Source organism: Myxocyprinus asiaticus, chromosome 12, assembly GCF_019703515.2.
Source record: "Myxocyprinus asiaticus isolate MX2 ecotype Aquarium Trade chromosome 12, UBuf_Myxa_2, whole genome shotgun sequence".
Lineage (NCBI taxonomy): Eukaryota > Metazoa > Chordata > Actinopteri > Cypriniformes > Catostomidae > Myxocyprinus > Myxocyprinus asiaticus.
Window position 1 is genome coordinate 24783944 of NC_059355.1, and position 16743 is coordinate 24800686.

General features: G+C 40.9%; 1 protein-coding gene across 1 annotated transcript in view; it reads left to right on the forward strand.

The window, feature by feature from the left end:
- Positions 1–16743, forward strand: part of LOC127448750 (rootletin-like) — a 104679-nt gene that overhangs the window by 21323 nt on the left and 66613 nt on the right. Inside the window, exons 4-6 of the mRNA XM_051711563.1 lie at positions 15352–15519; positions 15903–15986; positions 16189–16295. Coding sequence (XP_051567523.1) covers positions 15352–15519; positions 15903–15986; positions 16189–16295 — 359 coding nt within the window. The remainder of the gene's footprint in view (positions 1–15351; positions 15520–15902; positions 15987–16188; positions 16296–16743) is intronic.

Genomic DNA, 16743 nt, shown 5'->3' on the forward strand with positions numbered 1-16743 from the left:
TACTCACCCTCAGGCTATCCAAGATGTATCTGAGTTTCTTTCTTCATCAAAACAGAATTTAAGACTTTTAGGATTTCATTTCAAGCCTCCTCCTCTAAACAATGCACGTGAATGTACTCCATTTTTTCACAGGCCAAAATGCATATTTAGGGTGCATCAAAATAATCCACATGACTCCAGTCGACAGATAAAGTTCTTCTGAATGCAAACGATTGATTATTTTGAGAAACAAAACAATACCTAAATACTTTTTAACTACATATGTTCGCTTCCGTACATCTCTGTGACGTGCGCTCACGAGAGGGATGACGTAAGCTCGTTGGTAAGGTCACACGTCACGTGGAGCAGGAGTCAGGAAGCGCGTCATTGTTTAAATTTTTTTTTAATTATTATTTGGAAATTATTTTTTTATTTTATATTGTTTTGAAATTGTTTTGGACTGTTTTGGTTTGTGAACGGCGCTTGGTCTGTGCTCTGTGAAAGTAACTATTGTAAACAATGACGCGCTTCCTGCCTCCTGCTCCACGTGACGTGTGACCTTACCAACAAGCTTACGTCATCGCTCTCATGAGCGCACGTCACAGAGATGTACGGAAGCAAACATTTGTAGTTAAAAAGTGTTATTTTGTTTCTCAAAATAATCAATCGTTTGCATTCAGAAAAACTTTATTTGTCGACTGGAGTCGTGTGGATTATTTTGATGTTACCTAAATATGCATTTTGGACCGTCAAAAAATGGAGTACATTCACTTGCATTGTTTAAAGGAGGAGGCCTGAAATGAAATCCTAAAAATCTTAAATTCTGTTTTGATGAAGAAAGAAACAGATACATCTTGCATGGCCTGAGGGTGAGTAAATTATTAGCAAATTTGCATTTTTGGGTGAACTATTCCTTTAAGTAGCATTAGAACTGCATTTGATACTAGGGGCTGAGGTGGCTCAGAGCAGGCTTAATTGAGTCTGGTTTTTGCGTCTCTACACAGAATTTTGAGCAGGCACAGAGCAGGTCCTACTTGGCTGTGTGTAGACATCTCTACTGTGTTATTTATCAGGGGCTTTGTTTTTATTATTGCTTTTTGTTGCTTGCCCTTTAAAGGTACACAAAGTAACTTTTACCACTATTAATACATTTACCCTTCTTAGTAAAGAAATGATCAAATATATTTATATAAAATATATAAAAAAGGGTTGCACCCTCCCCCATTTTTAAATCACATGACCAGATGAATACTATACTTACTTTATCTCGGTAACCCAGCTGTTTTTGGACACTTTCGACTGCAGAAAAAATTTATCATGGGTGACAAAATGCCAATAGGGTATTTCTACAATGTCAAGTTAATTTTATTTGTATAGCGCTTTTCAAACACACATCGTTTCAAAGCAGCTTCACAGAAAATCATGCTTTAACAGAAAATGTAACTGTAATATCTATAAAGTCCTAGAGTCCATTGTGTCATTTGATTAAAATATAATTGTAAATTGTGTATAAAAATAAATAAGTAAATACAGTGTAAGTAAATAATAATTATATTAAGAACCCCAGTGAGAAAGCCGAAGGCGACTGTGGCAAGGAACACAAAACTCCATAAAATGTTGGTTAATGGGGAAAAATAACCTTGGGAGAAACCAGACTCACTGTGGGGGCCAGTTCCTCTCTGGCTAAACAGCATGAATATAATGCCAATTTTGAGTCACAGTTTAAAAAAGTAAACTAAGTACGTTTTAACGGCCATTGTTTAAACAAAGATTTTGTTTGAACTGTAAGATTAATAACTAAAGTCTTTGAAGTCCATCCTGGATTAACTGCAGAAGTTCACATAGATGCATTGTCCATTGTTAGTTGTCTTATCAAGGCTTTTGTTGGCAATTATTGATAGTCTGTCTATTCCTTTCAAGTGTGTAGTCCATCAATAGACCAAGTTGATGGAGGCAGAGATCAGTTAGGTGCATTGCAGTTCAACCTGGCCGGTAATTTCGGTGAGGTCCATCCTAAATCCAAGGTTCAGGCAGTGGCACATGAAGTATTCCATGTCTTACGGTTGGAGTTGGAGTCTTCTGAAGTCCATCGTAGTAGACTGAAGTAGACATCTGGCACAGGCTGCAGTTAGTTGTCATCACTCAGCAACATGTAGCAGTGGAGTCGGAATCCCGAGGTTGAGACAGGTAAACAAATAGGATAATATTAGCATAGATGCCATTCAATTTATTGCAGAGTTATAGATTATATAAAATTTACATATGTACAAAAAACTTGTAGTACCCTAATTGCAGGCACCATCCCCTAAGAGATTAGATTATTAAACATAATTTTATCAAAACCCTATTCATGTGTCATATTTTCTTCTCTTTCTTTATAAATGAATCGTAGGATATTCCCAATCACATTATGTATACAGTGTGCTTGTGTTGTATACTTGTTCACTTGCTTGTTTACATCCCTTGCAGTGGGAGATGATCAGAAATTCCAAGCCCAATTGATGCAACATTGTGCATGAACAATCGTTTGTGTTTTTGTTTACATTTTGTGTGTGGATACGGCCTATGTTTCGTTCTTACCTCCACAGCAGCTGTGACTGTGGTCATACAGTGCTCCATGGTGATAGTTGTTGGTTTGTGCCTGGGGGCTGCTGTGGGGTCTCTGAGCTGGGGAGCTTCGCAGCTCTGTTTCTTGGCCAGTATTGTGTGATCACTCACAGTGGCTCTGCAAAAACAGCTTTCACAATCAGCTGGATGTCTCTCAGTGGGCCAGCATTCTAGCAATGACTGAAAGAAGGGTGTATTAGTAGAAAGAGGACAGCAAGGTGCAAGGGACCTGTGTGTGCATTGTTTGAGTGTGCATTAATGTTTGTGTGCATGTTTGTATGGGTAGTTGACATGTCCAGCAGACTGTGACATACTATGCTGCCCTACAGAGCCAAACGCAGTAACTGTGACAACACTGAAACTGTGAAAAAAACGTTTTCTTTATTTTATTTTATTTTTATTTTTTTTTTATTGTCCAGCCAAATGTTGGTTATAAAGCAGTCTCACTCTGTTTTCTCTGAATCTGAGCATATTTGAGTCAAACTCATTTGTCACAGGACAGAACATAGTCTAAGAGACTGATTTTGGTTATAACTCAGTATTCACACAATGTGTAGTTTACTGCATTTTTGTCTTTGCAGGATAGAATACTCCATCTACAAATATTTTTGAACTGCATTTTGCCAGTTCTTTTATAATTATTATGCATTCAGCTTTTTCACAATGCAGGACTATTTAAAATGAACTAGTGAATGCAAAGTTGATTTAAAAAGGTGAAAAGCTTAAACTAAACGGTGACCAGTTACGTGACTTAAGATTATTTTCCCAAACATACTTTCATATACATTTTAACCATACATTTTGATGTTGATAAAAGAATTCCATAGACACATTATAGTCAACTAACCATTTGCATTTTTGAATTTGCATGTGTGTGAGATAGAATTCTTACAAGTTTATGTATGTGTGGGGGAGTGAGTGTGTATACATAGAGGAATTGTACGTCCACTCCAGCTGTGTTTGGGAAAATTACAGATTATTCACTACATTTATTCCCTTTATTAAGCCTCTGGGTCTAAGCCAAGCCAGTGAGAAGCACTCACAGCTGTAACCCCCTCCATGCCGCGGCACATGGCTGACTCACTGAGGGTCTGTTTATGGGTGATATAGAGAGCAAGAGATTTTTTTCACTTTCTGATTTTGTCTTTCTGCTTGAAAATCTGTGTTTCCATGTTTCTTTGTCTCTGTCTGTGTGTTTACTCTACATGAATGTCTGTTTGCATGAGTATGTGTATATAGGAGGAAGTGCATGTCACAGTATGCTTAGCAGGAAGAAGTACCCAAGTGCAGGAATGAGTGAAAAATAATATAACTTCCATTTTAAATAACAGAAAACAAACAGGCAACACAAAACTCACAGGGGAGAGAAAACAAACCAAAACGTAAACTAGAATAAAAGACAAATAACTTGGACCGACCAGGGACAGGAACAAGACTGGGACAGGAATAAATGAACTTGCTGACAAAACGAATCAACAAACACAAGAGGAAAGAGGGCACAATAGAGGAACATATATGAGGGACAGGTGCAGACAATCATCATCCAAACCAGACAGACCAGACCGAGGAAAAGATGACAGACCAGAGAAGGTTGGTGGGGGAGACCAGGGGGACGGTTGTAGGTGGACCAGAAGACTATGGCAGAGTCAGAGGAAGGTCCGGAGGCCTAGGTACACCAGGACGCCAGGGCAGAGCCGGAGAAGGACCTGGAGGTCTGGATGGACATGGAGGCCAGTGCCGAACCAGAGGGGAACCGGGAGACCAAGGCAAAGTCCAAGACGCTGAGCAGCTGGTGAGGTCAGTAGCGGCAACAGAGGACTGGACAGACTGGTCAGTAGTTGTTGGCGACAGGACTAGGTCAGACAGGTCGATGACCACTAGGGACAGGACTGGGTCAGGCAGAGTTAGGACTGCAGAGGACTGGTCGAACTTGGCAGGAACCTCACAAGGCTGAGCAGAATGGTCGGTAGTCGTTGGGGACAGGACTGTGTCAGACTGGTCGACAACCGCTGGGGACAGGACTGGGTCATACAGGTCGATGACCTGGGCTGAGCAAAAGACTGGTGGCTGGTGTCTGACAGGTGTTGGTTACTGGGCTGAGGAACAGACTGGTGACTGGTGTCTGACAGGTGCTGGCTATTGGGCTGAGCAACAGACTAGTGGCTGGTGTCTGACGGGTGCTGGCTACTAGGTTGAGCAACAGAATGGTAGCTGGTGTCTAATGAGTGCTGGCCACTGAACTGAGCAAAGGGCTGGTCGATGGCCGCTGTGGACTGGACAGGCTCGTCAAGGGTCACGGGGAACTGGACAGGCTCGTCGAGGGCCACGGGGAAATGGACAGGCTCGTCGAGGGCCACGGGGAACTGGACAGGCTCGTCGAGGGCCACGGGGAACTGGACAGGCTCGTCGATGACCACGGGGAACTGGACAGGCTGTGTGGCAACTGCCGTGGTTGGGAGCGCTGACAGTGACTGGGAAACGGCCTCCGTGACCAGTCTGGTAGCGACAGGGGAACGGCCTCCATGACCGTGAGTGTTGGCAGCGACTGGGGATCGAGTGCCTTACTCTGCTTCCTTCTCCTCCTCCTCCTCCATATGGTCAGAAACACTGCAGCGGGAACAGCCACCGCCTCTTGACGGTTGGCAGCGAGAATAGCCCAAGTGCAGGAATGAGTGAAAAATAAAATAGCTTTTATTTAAAAAATAGAAAACAAACAGACAACATAAAACTCACAGGGGAGAGAAAACAAACCAAAACTAGAATAAAGACAAATAACTCGGACGGACGGACGGACGGACGGACGGACCGACCGGACCGACCGACCGATATATAGAGGAACATATATGAGGGACAGGTGCAGACAATCAACATGACAAGGACTAAACAAGGAGGTGTGACAGGAGGAAACAAGCAGGCAGGGAAAGCAGAGCACATGGCAGACAGAAAACACAACAGAGCCATGCATAGCACATTTACAGATAACAGAAAGGAGAGGGCTGACAGACTGAGGTCGTGACAGTGCAGGTGTGATTCACCCGAGCAGATTTCTCAGAAACGGTGCTGCAGTAAATGTGGCTGTTTAAAGGGATAGTTGACCCAAAAATTTAAATTCTGTCATCATTTACTTGCCCTCATGACATACCAAACCTGTATGACTTTCTTTCTTATGTGGAATGCAAATGAAGATAGTTTGTTGGTGATATGAGGTGTTTTTCTCCATACAATGCAAGTCAATGGGGTCCAAACTTTCAAACTCCAAAAAAGGACATAAAAGCAGCATAAAAGTAATCCATACAACTTGAGTGGTTTAATCAATTTCTTCTGAAGAGATACGATCAGTTTTGGGTGAGAAACAGACCTAAATAGAACTCCTTTTTCACTATAAATCTTGCCATTAAAGATCATGATTTGAAGCTCGATTACATTTCCTCACGCCTGACGCATGTGTCTTCTGAAGACACACGATAAGTTTTGGTGAGAAACAACCTGAAATGTTATTTTCCAGTAAAAGTTTTGACTTCAGCCATGGCTTACATTTTGGGCATGTATCGTATGCTTTCAGAAGACTTGGAATGTGGCGCACAGGTCCCATGGACTACTTCTATGATACTTTTGGGTCCTTTCATAAGCTTTAAAAGTGAGTCACTATGAACTGCTACTGTATTGAAATCAGTGAATGGGACATACTTTAAAATTCATGCTTTTGTTCAGCAGAAGAAAGAAAGCCATACGAGTTTGAAACAGCATGAGGGTGTGTAAATGATTACAGAATTTTCATTTTTGTGTGAACTATCCCTTAAAAAAAGAAAACTGAGATCGCTTTGAAAGCTTATTCAGAAACTAATTAAAGGAAAGCTTATCACTGTGACAAATATTTAGACCATTTCTTCTTCAGTGACATCTTGTAAAAATACAGTCTTGATGACAACATGAAAAAAGATTTATTCTGCACCATGCTTTAGAAAGCCTAATAAACTTTTGCACTCATTTATGGAGAAGCCGGTTTTACAAATTACAAAATGTGAATGGTTTGATATTCATTAAGAGTGGCTGACAGAGTCCATTTAAGTGAATATTCTGTACAGAGTTGGAACCACAGGAGGTTTGATGGAAAATGAACATGATTCTAAATATGTTTTCTCTCATATTAGAGGATCAATCCACTCTTATGACCACATGGAGGGATAAGCTGAATATTCTTGGCCCTCTCGCAAAGAGCTTTCAGTGGCCTTGAAAATGTTCTCTTGTTGGCAGATGAATCAAAGTTCTGCCGTTCCTTGATGTATTGCAAAATATGTATCCAACGAGACAATGCAAGGAGTGGCACAAATCATAAATATTAAGTAATATAAAAATGCTAACACAAAACACATTTTAGAGAAAGGACATCGCAGGGCCTCTCCATAAAAAAGATGCTGAATTCAGGGAATAGAAACATCGAAAACATTGTGGAAACCTGGCAATACCATATATCCGGTCTTTTGCAATATGTTGCATGTTGATCATTTTTGTACTATGTCAGTAGGTGACCTTTGATAAAAGACAAGCATTTGGGATGGGGCCCCTCCTATATTAGTGGCCCTCAGAGACCACTCTTTATGCCTATTCTGCTGAAGATTCAGGATTATAAGTACAGATACACTGTGTGGTCAATCTGAATTTTGAAGGATGTGAGCCCCTTAATGTGTTTTGTATTAGTGTGTAAAGGGACAGTTCACCCGAAAATGAAAACTGTCTTCTTTTACTCTCCCTCATGTTGTTCCAAAACCATAGGAAGATTTTAGGCATACTGACAGCCTCATTCACCATTCATTTTCATTGCATCTTTTTTTCCAAACAATGAAAGTGAATGGTGACTGAGGCTGTCAGACCCTAACATTCTGCCTAACATCTCCCCATGCGCATAGAATACCAAAGTTCGTCCCCCACACTTTTTCATTGGGCAAATGTGTTGACGTTGTGCATTTCATACAGCAAATGTGTATATGTCTGTAGCTGGTGGGTTTGTAAAGAAACAACACAGGTTTCAAAAATATATTTTTGGGGATTTATCCTGACTGGCCACTTTACAAATATGGTTATAACTTTTGAACAGATTGAGATGTTATCACCAAACTTGGTACACTTGGTCTTTGTCCGAGGTGCCATCAACGTCTATGAGGACAATCGCATATCTTGAACAACATGGCCGCTATCGACCAATCAGATTTCAGCAGCTTTTATATAGGGTTAAATAAGGCCGATCGGAACGAAAGCTAGTAGGCCTGTTTGTCCCTTGGCCCAAGAGGTCTGTGCAAAATGTGAAAAAAATTGGCCACTGGGAGGCGCTATCGCAATTTACATGCATGTAAATCATTGTTTATACCACTGTGTTTCAAAAAGAAACACATTATTCATCCCATATTGTAGATCTCCTCATTCGGAACAACTTTGCCTCAAGTACCATTGGTCTGAAACAAAACATTCAATAAATACTTGAGATTATTTAAAAAAACAACTTTTTCAAACTAGTTCTAGGCCGTTTGCCCAATAGTAACCAAACCAGTGCAGAAAGATTCAGCAGAGCCCCAGTATGAAAAGTTATCAAAGGAATTTTGAAATTTTGATTCATCATTAAACGATATGCCAGAACTTGCATAATGGCCATGGCAACTTTTGCTAAAATGGTTATAACTCTTGAACGGAATCAGATATTGTCACCAACTTTGGTACACGTGTATGGGGTCATTCTAAAGACACACAAAAATTGTGCGCCTTTACCTCTTGGTGGCACTATAATAGTAAAAAGATGTCAAAATGGCTCTAACTATGGAACCGTTGGGCCAATCGACTTGACATTTCGCATGCAGTGTCTGTGTCCAAGGTGCCATCCAGGTCTGTTGCATACCTTGAAAAACATGGCCGCCATCAACAAAATAAACTTTTAGCAGCTATTTGAACTAATCCTAGGCCTTCGCCTGGTCGGAACCAAACCTGTGCAGAAAGATTTTCTAGAGTCTTTATTAATAATTATATATATAAAAAAAACGTTTGATACATCGTCACAAAGCTACACCAAAACATATGCAGCTATCGTGGCCACTTTTACTTAAACAGTTATAACTCTTAAACAGAATAAGATATTTTCACAAAAGTTGAGACACTTATGTATGGGGTCATTTTGAGGACACATAAAAAAAATTGCCTACCTATGCCTCTTGGTTGCACTATAACAGTCAGGAGTGTAAAAAAATACCAAATCTGTGTGCTACCTGACCTGATGTTTCTCAAAATTAAGGCACTTTAACATTGTTTTAGTTGCTAACAGGCTGTCTAATTAGTACTTAATATCTGTTGCATATGTACTTAAAGGACCTTAAAGGCTTGAACCCCGTTAATTGCTGCTTGCAGCTATATTTTATTTTAAAGCTACTAAAGTTATCCAGCCAAGAGCAATAAATGGTTTTCTTGTTGTTGTTGTTAATATTAATGATAGCGGCAGGTTTATCAGGCTGCATTTACACTGCAAGTCCTATTGCACAGATCCAATATTTTGATACAAATCTGCTTTTTTTGTCCCGATGTTTACACTTACTTCAGACATAACTGACTGTGTTTCTAACAATACCTCACCAAGACAGGCATTTTGAAATGTATTTGATCACACCGGCACTTATCCGCATTACTGTGAGCGCTATCACAACACACGCACACAAAAATAAGCCGTCTGTCAGGCAGTGTGTGGGCGGAGAGTTTCCGAAATGTTGAATGACAGGGTAAGGGTCATTTAAAGTCACGAGGAAAGCGATACCTGTATATTCAGTAGTATTTTTCAGGAAAGCTCTACCAGATTGGTCGGAGAAACTGTAGCCCTACCCCTAATCGTAACCATAACCAATCAGGTAGAGCTTTCCTCATAAATGTGATTGAGTCTTTTCCTGCCATCCTACGTTTAGGAAATCCACCCGAATGGGAGCCAAAATGAGGAAATAAAAAGTGATCTTTAAGAATTTCATTATTTGAGTAGTTTCTCTCCCTTTACCGTTTGACATGTTAACGAGATTGACCAGTGGTTGATCGTGGTTGATGTAATGAGCACCCCTGGTCTAAAGAGACCCCAATCATAACTCAGTTTTGACTAAATGTGTTGTTACTGTGTTTTGGCTTTGAAGTTCAGTATTGTTGTTTAACAATAACTACTATAAAAATGTATATCTTATATAGCCTACTTATGATTGTCTTGCACTTTACATTTTACATTTACATTTATGCATTTGGCCGATGCTTTTATCCAAAGCGACATACAGTGCCCTGATTACAGGGACAATCACCCTGGAGTAACCTGGAGTTAAGTGCCTTGCTCAAGGACACAATGTGGTGGCTGTGGGGATTGAACCAACAACCTTCTGCTTACTAGTTCAGTGCTTTACCCACCTTTTGCTCTATAATTGTTCTTAAAGGCGAAGTTTGTAATTTGCCAAACCAGTTTAATGTGTCATTGGGTGAATTCAGAAAATGTTGTTCTTTTTTTTGTGTGTGTGTGTGTGTTCTGACATAAATTCTGGTTCTACCAATGGCATTAATTTGAAAATGCAGGTGTGAAATAAAATGATCACTGGATTGAAGCCTGCACTGTGTTCCAATTGGGCCGGATGTCAAGATTTATTGTAAAATCTGTATGGACTTAAATTTTGATGATTTTGAAAAGTGATCATACCGCTTCAGAAGATGTGGATTAAACCACTTGAGATTTATAGATTATTTTTATGCTGCCTTTATTTCCTTAAATTTTGGACCCCATTGACCTACATTGCATGAACAAAAACGCCTCATAAATTCTTCAAAATATATTTGTTATTGTTTCTCAGAAGACAGAAAGTCTTATGACAGAAAGGCATTTTTTGGGGAAAACCTTTCAGTATTAAAAAAAATAAATAAAAAGAAACTCTTAAGCCTGAAACATACTGGACGCAAAAACACGTTGCATTCTTAGCATTACTGCATGGGGCAGTATAGAAGACATTAGTGTGAACTGTCCATTTCTACTATAAGTTTTGTCTTTTAAGTCAATTACAGTAATGGTGGAGCAACAGTTTTTAGAGAATATTGCTGAGCATGTAAGTTAAAGTGAATATACTGTATTGATAGCAACTTAACTGAATAATAACTTTTCAAGGTAACTCTATTACCCCTATAACAAGGTTTGTTACCACCACAGTAATGCAAGTATGCATGTTGTTTTTATATATACCTATGTTGAAGTACTCTGCATATAACTTTAATTTTGAACAACAAAAGGAAATTTGTTGTGTGGCTAACAACAATGTTTGAAAATTCATCACTTTTATACACACCATAAAGGCTAAGTGGCCTCTAGACACAAGTGACAGCATTCTCCCTGTGGACCAGAGCCAAGTGTGTGGCGGCAGATTGGCTGCAACATGAGAGAGAGACCAGCACTTGAATTTAATACCATCATAATGCTGGGTTTGTTTAGTGCCGCTAGCAAGAAGGATCCAATATCGACACATGTCATTGCATCATCCATCAACCCAGCTTCAAAAGTTTAGCTTTTCAGAAGTTGTAGACCACCTCCTGTCCTTTTGATGCTTCTGGTAAAGAGTCCTTCAGTAGCAAATCTGAGATCACTTTTGAGATCATATGATGGTTAATGTTAAGGTTTGGATGGGAGAAGTTGGTTCTGGAGAGTAATAAGAGGCAGTTTAGATCTGTTCTCTCAAAGTTTATAACAAATTATCTGTTTGGTAAAAGGAGAGAGATGCTGTATATCACTTATTCACAGTAAAGTCCACAATATTGTCTGTCCATAAGGATGCCAAATACACTTAATCAGTCAAATTTATAACCATGTGTTAATATGGAAAAATAACTAAGATCCTGACTTGCATCCAAATTTTCTAACTGTTTAAATACAGTCAAAAAAAATTTATGTTACTCCTGAATATTTCAATGGAGACATGTGAAACTTAAAAATAAAAAGAGTATTTTATTGATGCATATACTGTCCAGAGGTAAATACACTCTAGAGGAGTGCTTAACTGCACCACTGTCCCCCATATGTTTTTAAGGCAGTATGAAAAATCTTGTGTGTTAATGCCATTTATTTCATGATTTTGCATCAATCTAATTTAGTAATCTTTTTGTGTTCTAGCAACAAATTGCTTCTAATTGTGCCAAAATAGTTGCAAAGATACATAATCAATGGTGTAGCTCACAGCTGTTTCCAAAGTAGCCTTTAAACACAGCTGCTGCTGCACCCAAAACCCCCCAATCCCCATCCCACCCTCCCTTCTCTCTCTTTCTGACTCGTCCTCCACACATGTTTTTCATTTTCTGTTCACTTTCAAAAGCTGTCACCTTAACAACAGACTGTAAAATAAGTCCCTGTTCCCTCATGAGCTTTGAACCCCCAAAACCGCCCAGAGCTGGGTGCTGGTTTGCCCTGCTTTGTAGTATATGGAATTAAAGCTTTCAGAATGACTGTTTGAAAATGTTTTATTGAGATTTGGGAAGCCCTTGGCTCCAGTTGGGAACAGTGGGACTATTGTCCCTCTACCAGTGTAGAGGCTGCTGTTTGCAAGTTCAGAATTAACTGTTAGTTGTATGTATGTGTGTGTTTCTTACCTTTTCTTGCAGCCGGGATGGAGGTGACTTTATTACCAACTCTCTTTCTCTCTCGTGCTTTGTTTGAATCAGCTGAGGCAGCACATTGTTGTGTTGAGGGGAAACATGTGGTTTTTGTTAGTAGGGACTGGGTGTCAGGCATAATGATTTGCACTGGGGGTTAAAGAGATATGGGAGGGGTAATGGGATAGTGAGATTGAAGATCCCGTAAAACAGGATGGAAATCAAGGGAGAAACAAACTGCCATTGTAATAGACAACCTTCTCTGTTGAAAAGACCAGCATTACTGGCTACCAGCATATGTTGTGTTTTGGATGTTGGTCCTCAGCATGGGATGCTGATGTGCTGGTGGTAACTAGTGTGGGGGGGTGAGCAAGAGACAGACACAGTGGGAGAGGCTTCAGGCCTCGCTGAGGCATTTATTGGAAATAATAAGCATAAAAAAGTTTATGGTAAATATTAAAGGGGAAAGGTGTCCAAAATAAAGGGGGATCTGGTACCCTCACGGTGAATGGGGCTATGTATAGGCAGGCGGAGTGTTTATGGGAAGGTCCAGGACCTGGGCGGGGTCCATCGGCCGCACACGCTCCCCTCCTTCCGGGACGTGAGGAGCAGTGGCTTCTTTGGCGGCCTTTCTTCCCAAGACTGCGCCGTGTGAAGGGGAAGGCGGACCGCAGTAGGGCAGTCTGCCGCGACGCATGCTGTCATCCCTGGCGATGCATCAAACTCGCACCAGGGTCTCAGGGGAGTCCTTGTCCGGTGGCGCATCTAACTAAGCCGGTACGCTCCCCGCTCTACTCCTGGACCAGTGAGGGTGCCAGTATGTGCACACAAGGAGATAGAAGAACCCACCCATTCCCCCTTCCCGAGCCAAGGCACGCTCTGTGTTTTAGAGGTATACATACAAAAAAATATTTTATAATGAATGCTTGCCAAATATGAGCGATTTCTAACGAGTTGGGTTCAGGTGCATTCAATAAGGCAGATGATCCAGATTGAGTTTCGTGATAATAATAATGTGGGAAATCACACTATAAAAGTAACTTACATTTACACCAGCACATATCCACCTTTTTCCTGAGTTCTCCACGGGTTACGGTGAGCTACATTCTCTCGGACGCTCTGCACTTCCGCTTAGATGTTGTTATTGTATGCTAGAGCTAGCAAATGTTACTGGTGATGCCGATCATCAGCGGCTCTTGAGGAATATATGCTGTTAGAGGATGTTATAACAACTACAGGTGGCTTAAAAAATTACTGGAAAATGAATGTTACAACAATAAACCCACCCAAAAGCTGTCAATGCCTGAAACTTTGAGTCGCACCAGATGTAATAAGCAGAGGTTGCATTAACATAATTCTCCGTCATTTGCCTATTTTTTTTTTTTGCCTAGGGAGACCATACATCCTCTTTTCACATACATTAAAAAGCATCGGATTCAGATTCCCAGATTTGTCCATTTTCATACTGAAGTGCTTTCTATCATCATACATTGTGTGTGCAACAAGAAACCCGGTGAAATCTGGCGCATCATAAATGTGAATTCTCTCTCTGCGCGCTGAATGTCTGCGTGTCTCTCTCTCTTTTACACACACACACACACACACACACACACACACACACACACACACACACAGGGCATGTGCAGAAAGCGTGAGAGCCCAGTGTAGTAACTTTACCATGTAAATGTGTGTGTGATTGTGTACTTATTCATTCTTATTTATTATTGCCGTCAAAAGCGGCCATACACAGATTTTAGTGAGAAAGGGATTTACGTTATGTTAACAGGGAGTGTTCCATCGTTTTTGACTGTCGTTAGTGATTATTTTAATGCTTGGTAATGTGAATAAGTTGCGAACCGGAAGTCTGTAGCATCCACGTTGGGAGTACACGCTAAGCATGATGGATAATTTCGCCACCCGTGAAAATCGTGGATAATACACAACCTTTTCGAACGTGAGTTTTTCCTGTACTTATGGATATCCCAGTGTGAGTTCTTTAATGCGTGCTTTAATTAAAATAAATCTTACCTTACACTTCACAACAGATGCACTGGAGGACAGATTATACATTATCAAACATATAATGTGGTTTTTAGATGTTAATAATGATTGATTATGACAGATAAGATGCAATGGCGAACGTGCTTGCTGGCTATGCGTGCCACCATATTTTTGTTGCAATGCCAAGATGGGATTCTGAATTTGTATCATCATAGAAGCATACAAAAGGAGGAGCATAGAAGGTTCTAAAAGCCTAGCACTTCCACTGTCCCAGCCTTGGAAGTGGTTATGACAGACGGAATGTGAGAAGGCTCGAGTAGACTGACTAGATTGTATATTCTTTGACGTCAGAAACAGGGCTGCCGCACTGCATCAAAACAGTGCGCGCCGATCGTAACGGCTTTATACTTTTATTTAGTGACTAGCACTTGTAAGGGGCTGTCTGAAAATTCCATCAACAGCACTAAAATGTTGGAGGTGTCCAAGTATACATTCAATAATTCCTTCAATTAAAGTGTAAGTTATGTGTACAATTTACAACCTTTAGAATGTGTAAATGTTTTTTTAAAAACAGTTTTTAAGACTCGGACACCAGTGACGTTTTAGCACATTGTGTGGACTTTTCAGAGGGTCACTTATGCACTTCTTGATGCTTCTTTACATATTGGCATCCTCGCAGGTCCAGGAGTAGAGCGGGGAGGGTACCGGCATAGTTAGTTGCGCCACCGGACCCGGACTCCCCCAGGACCCCGGCGCAAGTTAGATGCATTGCCAGGGATGACAGCACGCGTCTCGGCCGACTGCCCTACTGCCGTGCCGCCTTCCCCTTTACACGGCGTGGCCTAGGGAAGACAGGCCGCCAAAGAAGCCACCAAAAACTGTAAACACTGTGGCACTATTAAAAAAGTTCCACTTGGTAACGCAGAAATAACACAATTAATTTAGACAAACCTACAAATACATAGAAAATATGCACACAACACACACATCATACACCAGTGTTTTGTTTATTGACTAATATTCTCAAATTCTGTGGACTGTAAATGTTACTAAATTTTGAAAAGACCAATAATGAACACTTATAAGGACTAAAAGGCAGTCAGCTAATGTTCCAAATGTTTGCATTTGTATTTACAGCTGGAGCAGATGCTGTTGCAGCAGTCAGGAGATTCAGACCAGCAGAGTGTATCTGGTGCAGAGCAAGGCTGGCTGAGAGAAGAAAGCAGATCTTATAGACTGAAGCTGCAAGCCTATCAGGAGAGCCAACACAGACAGGCCCAGCTGGTGCAGAAACTACAGGCTAAGGTCCCCTGTTAGATATGATCACAAGATAGAGAAGATACTACTTTCCCTGCTGAAAGGACCAGCTAAGACCAGCATGAAGTTCCATGCTGTGGACCAGCATAGCCTTGTTGTTTCCCAGCATAAAATGCTAGTCAACCAGCATTGTTTTCTGATGAAGCTTGTTGATGAAGGGAGGCTTGCTGGTTAAGAAGCCTGGTAGCGGGCAACCATACCAGCATTTAAAACACAACATATGTTGGTGACCAGCAATGCTGGTATTTTAAACAGAGTTGGGGAAAGGATTTTGAAATTCATTTAAACCATAAGATGAATTGACGTAGTTGGAACTGTGCTCCATCTTAATTTGTGGAGAAAACAGTAAAAGTGTGTGTCTGTTTCCACAGTTGCTCCAGTATAAGAAGAGGTGTGGAAGTCTAGAGCAGCAGGTGTTGGAGAAAACCTCTGAGTCTGAGAAACTGAGGCTCTCGGTATGTCCCTCTGGAGACCTTTGCAGGGTTTACTGAAGAAGGAACCCATCACTCACTCACACAGAAATTTCACACAAACAACACATAAACAGCACAGTTGGAGCTCCTGTGGCTGTTGTTGTCTATTGTCAATCGTTGCATGGTGTTGAACTGTACTATATGTTGGTGTGTCGGGAGTAAACCTGTTTCTGTCTGGGTTTAGCTGCAGTCTCACCTAGATTCCTCAGCACACCGTCTCCAACGCTTTGAGCAGGAGCACAGCCTAAACGTCCAGAGTAAACTCGCCCTGTTGGAGGACGAACAGAAACGGTGAGAACAAGAGAGAAATGTACTTTAGAAAGCACAGAGAAACATGCAGACAGACAGATAAGTGAGAATAGGTAAGAAAACCTGGGAAAGACAACCAGCCAAAGAGAGCATAAGGAGTTGTTGCTTGGAACCAAAGGGGAGTTGTAAATTTTGGGAAATGAGAATGATAAACCTTGAATGAGAGGCTGTCTTTCTGTTTTTTCCCTTCTTACAGAGACATTGCTATTCACTGTTCTTCCACTGAGAAACAAAACAAGAACTGTATTCTAAGAAAGGCATATAGAGCTGTAGTGCACTTAAAATGTCCTAGTTGCCCACTTTATTCCCCACAAGCCCATGCTGGAACTGAGTATCCTCGAAAAGGGGGGTGTCAAAAACAAATGTTAGCCAGTTTGTCAGAGTTAATTATCACAGCCATGTTTACCATCTCAGCCAAATAGCTTTTACA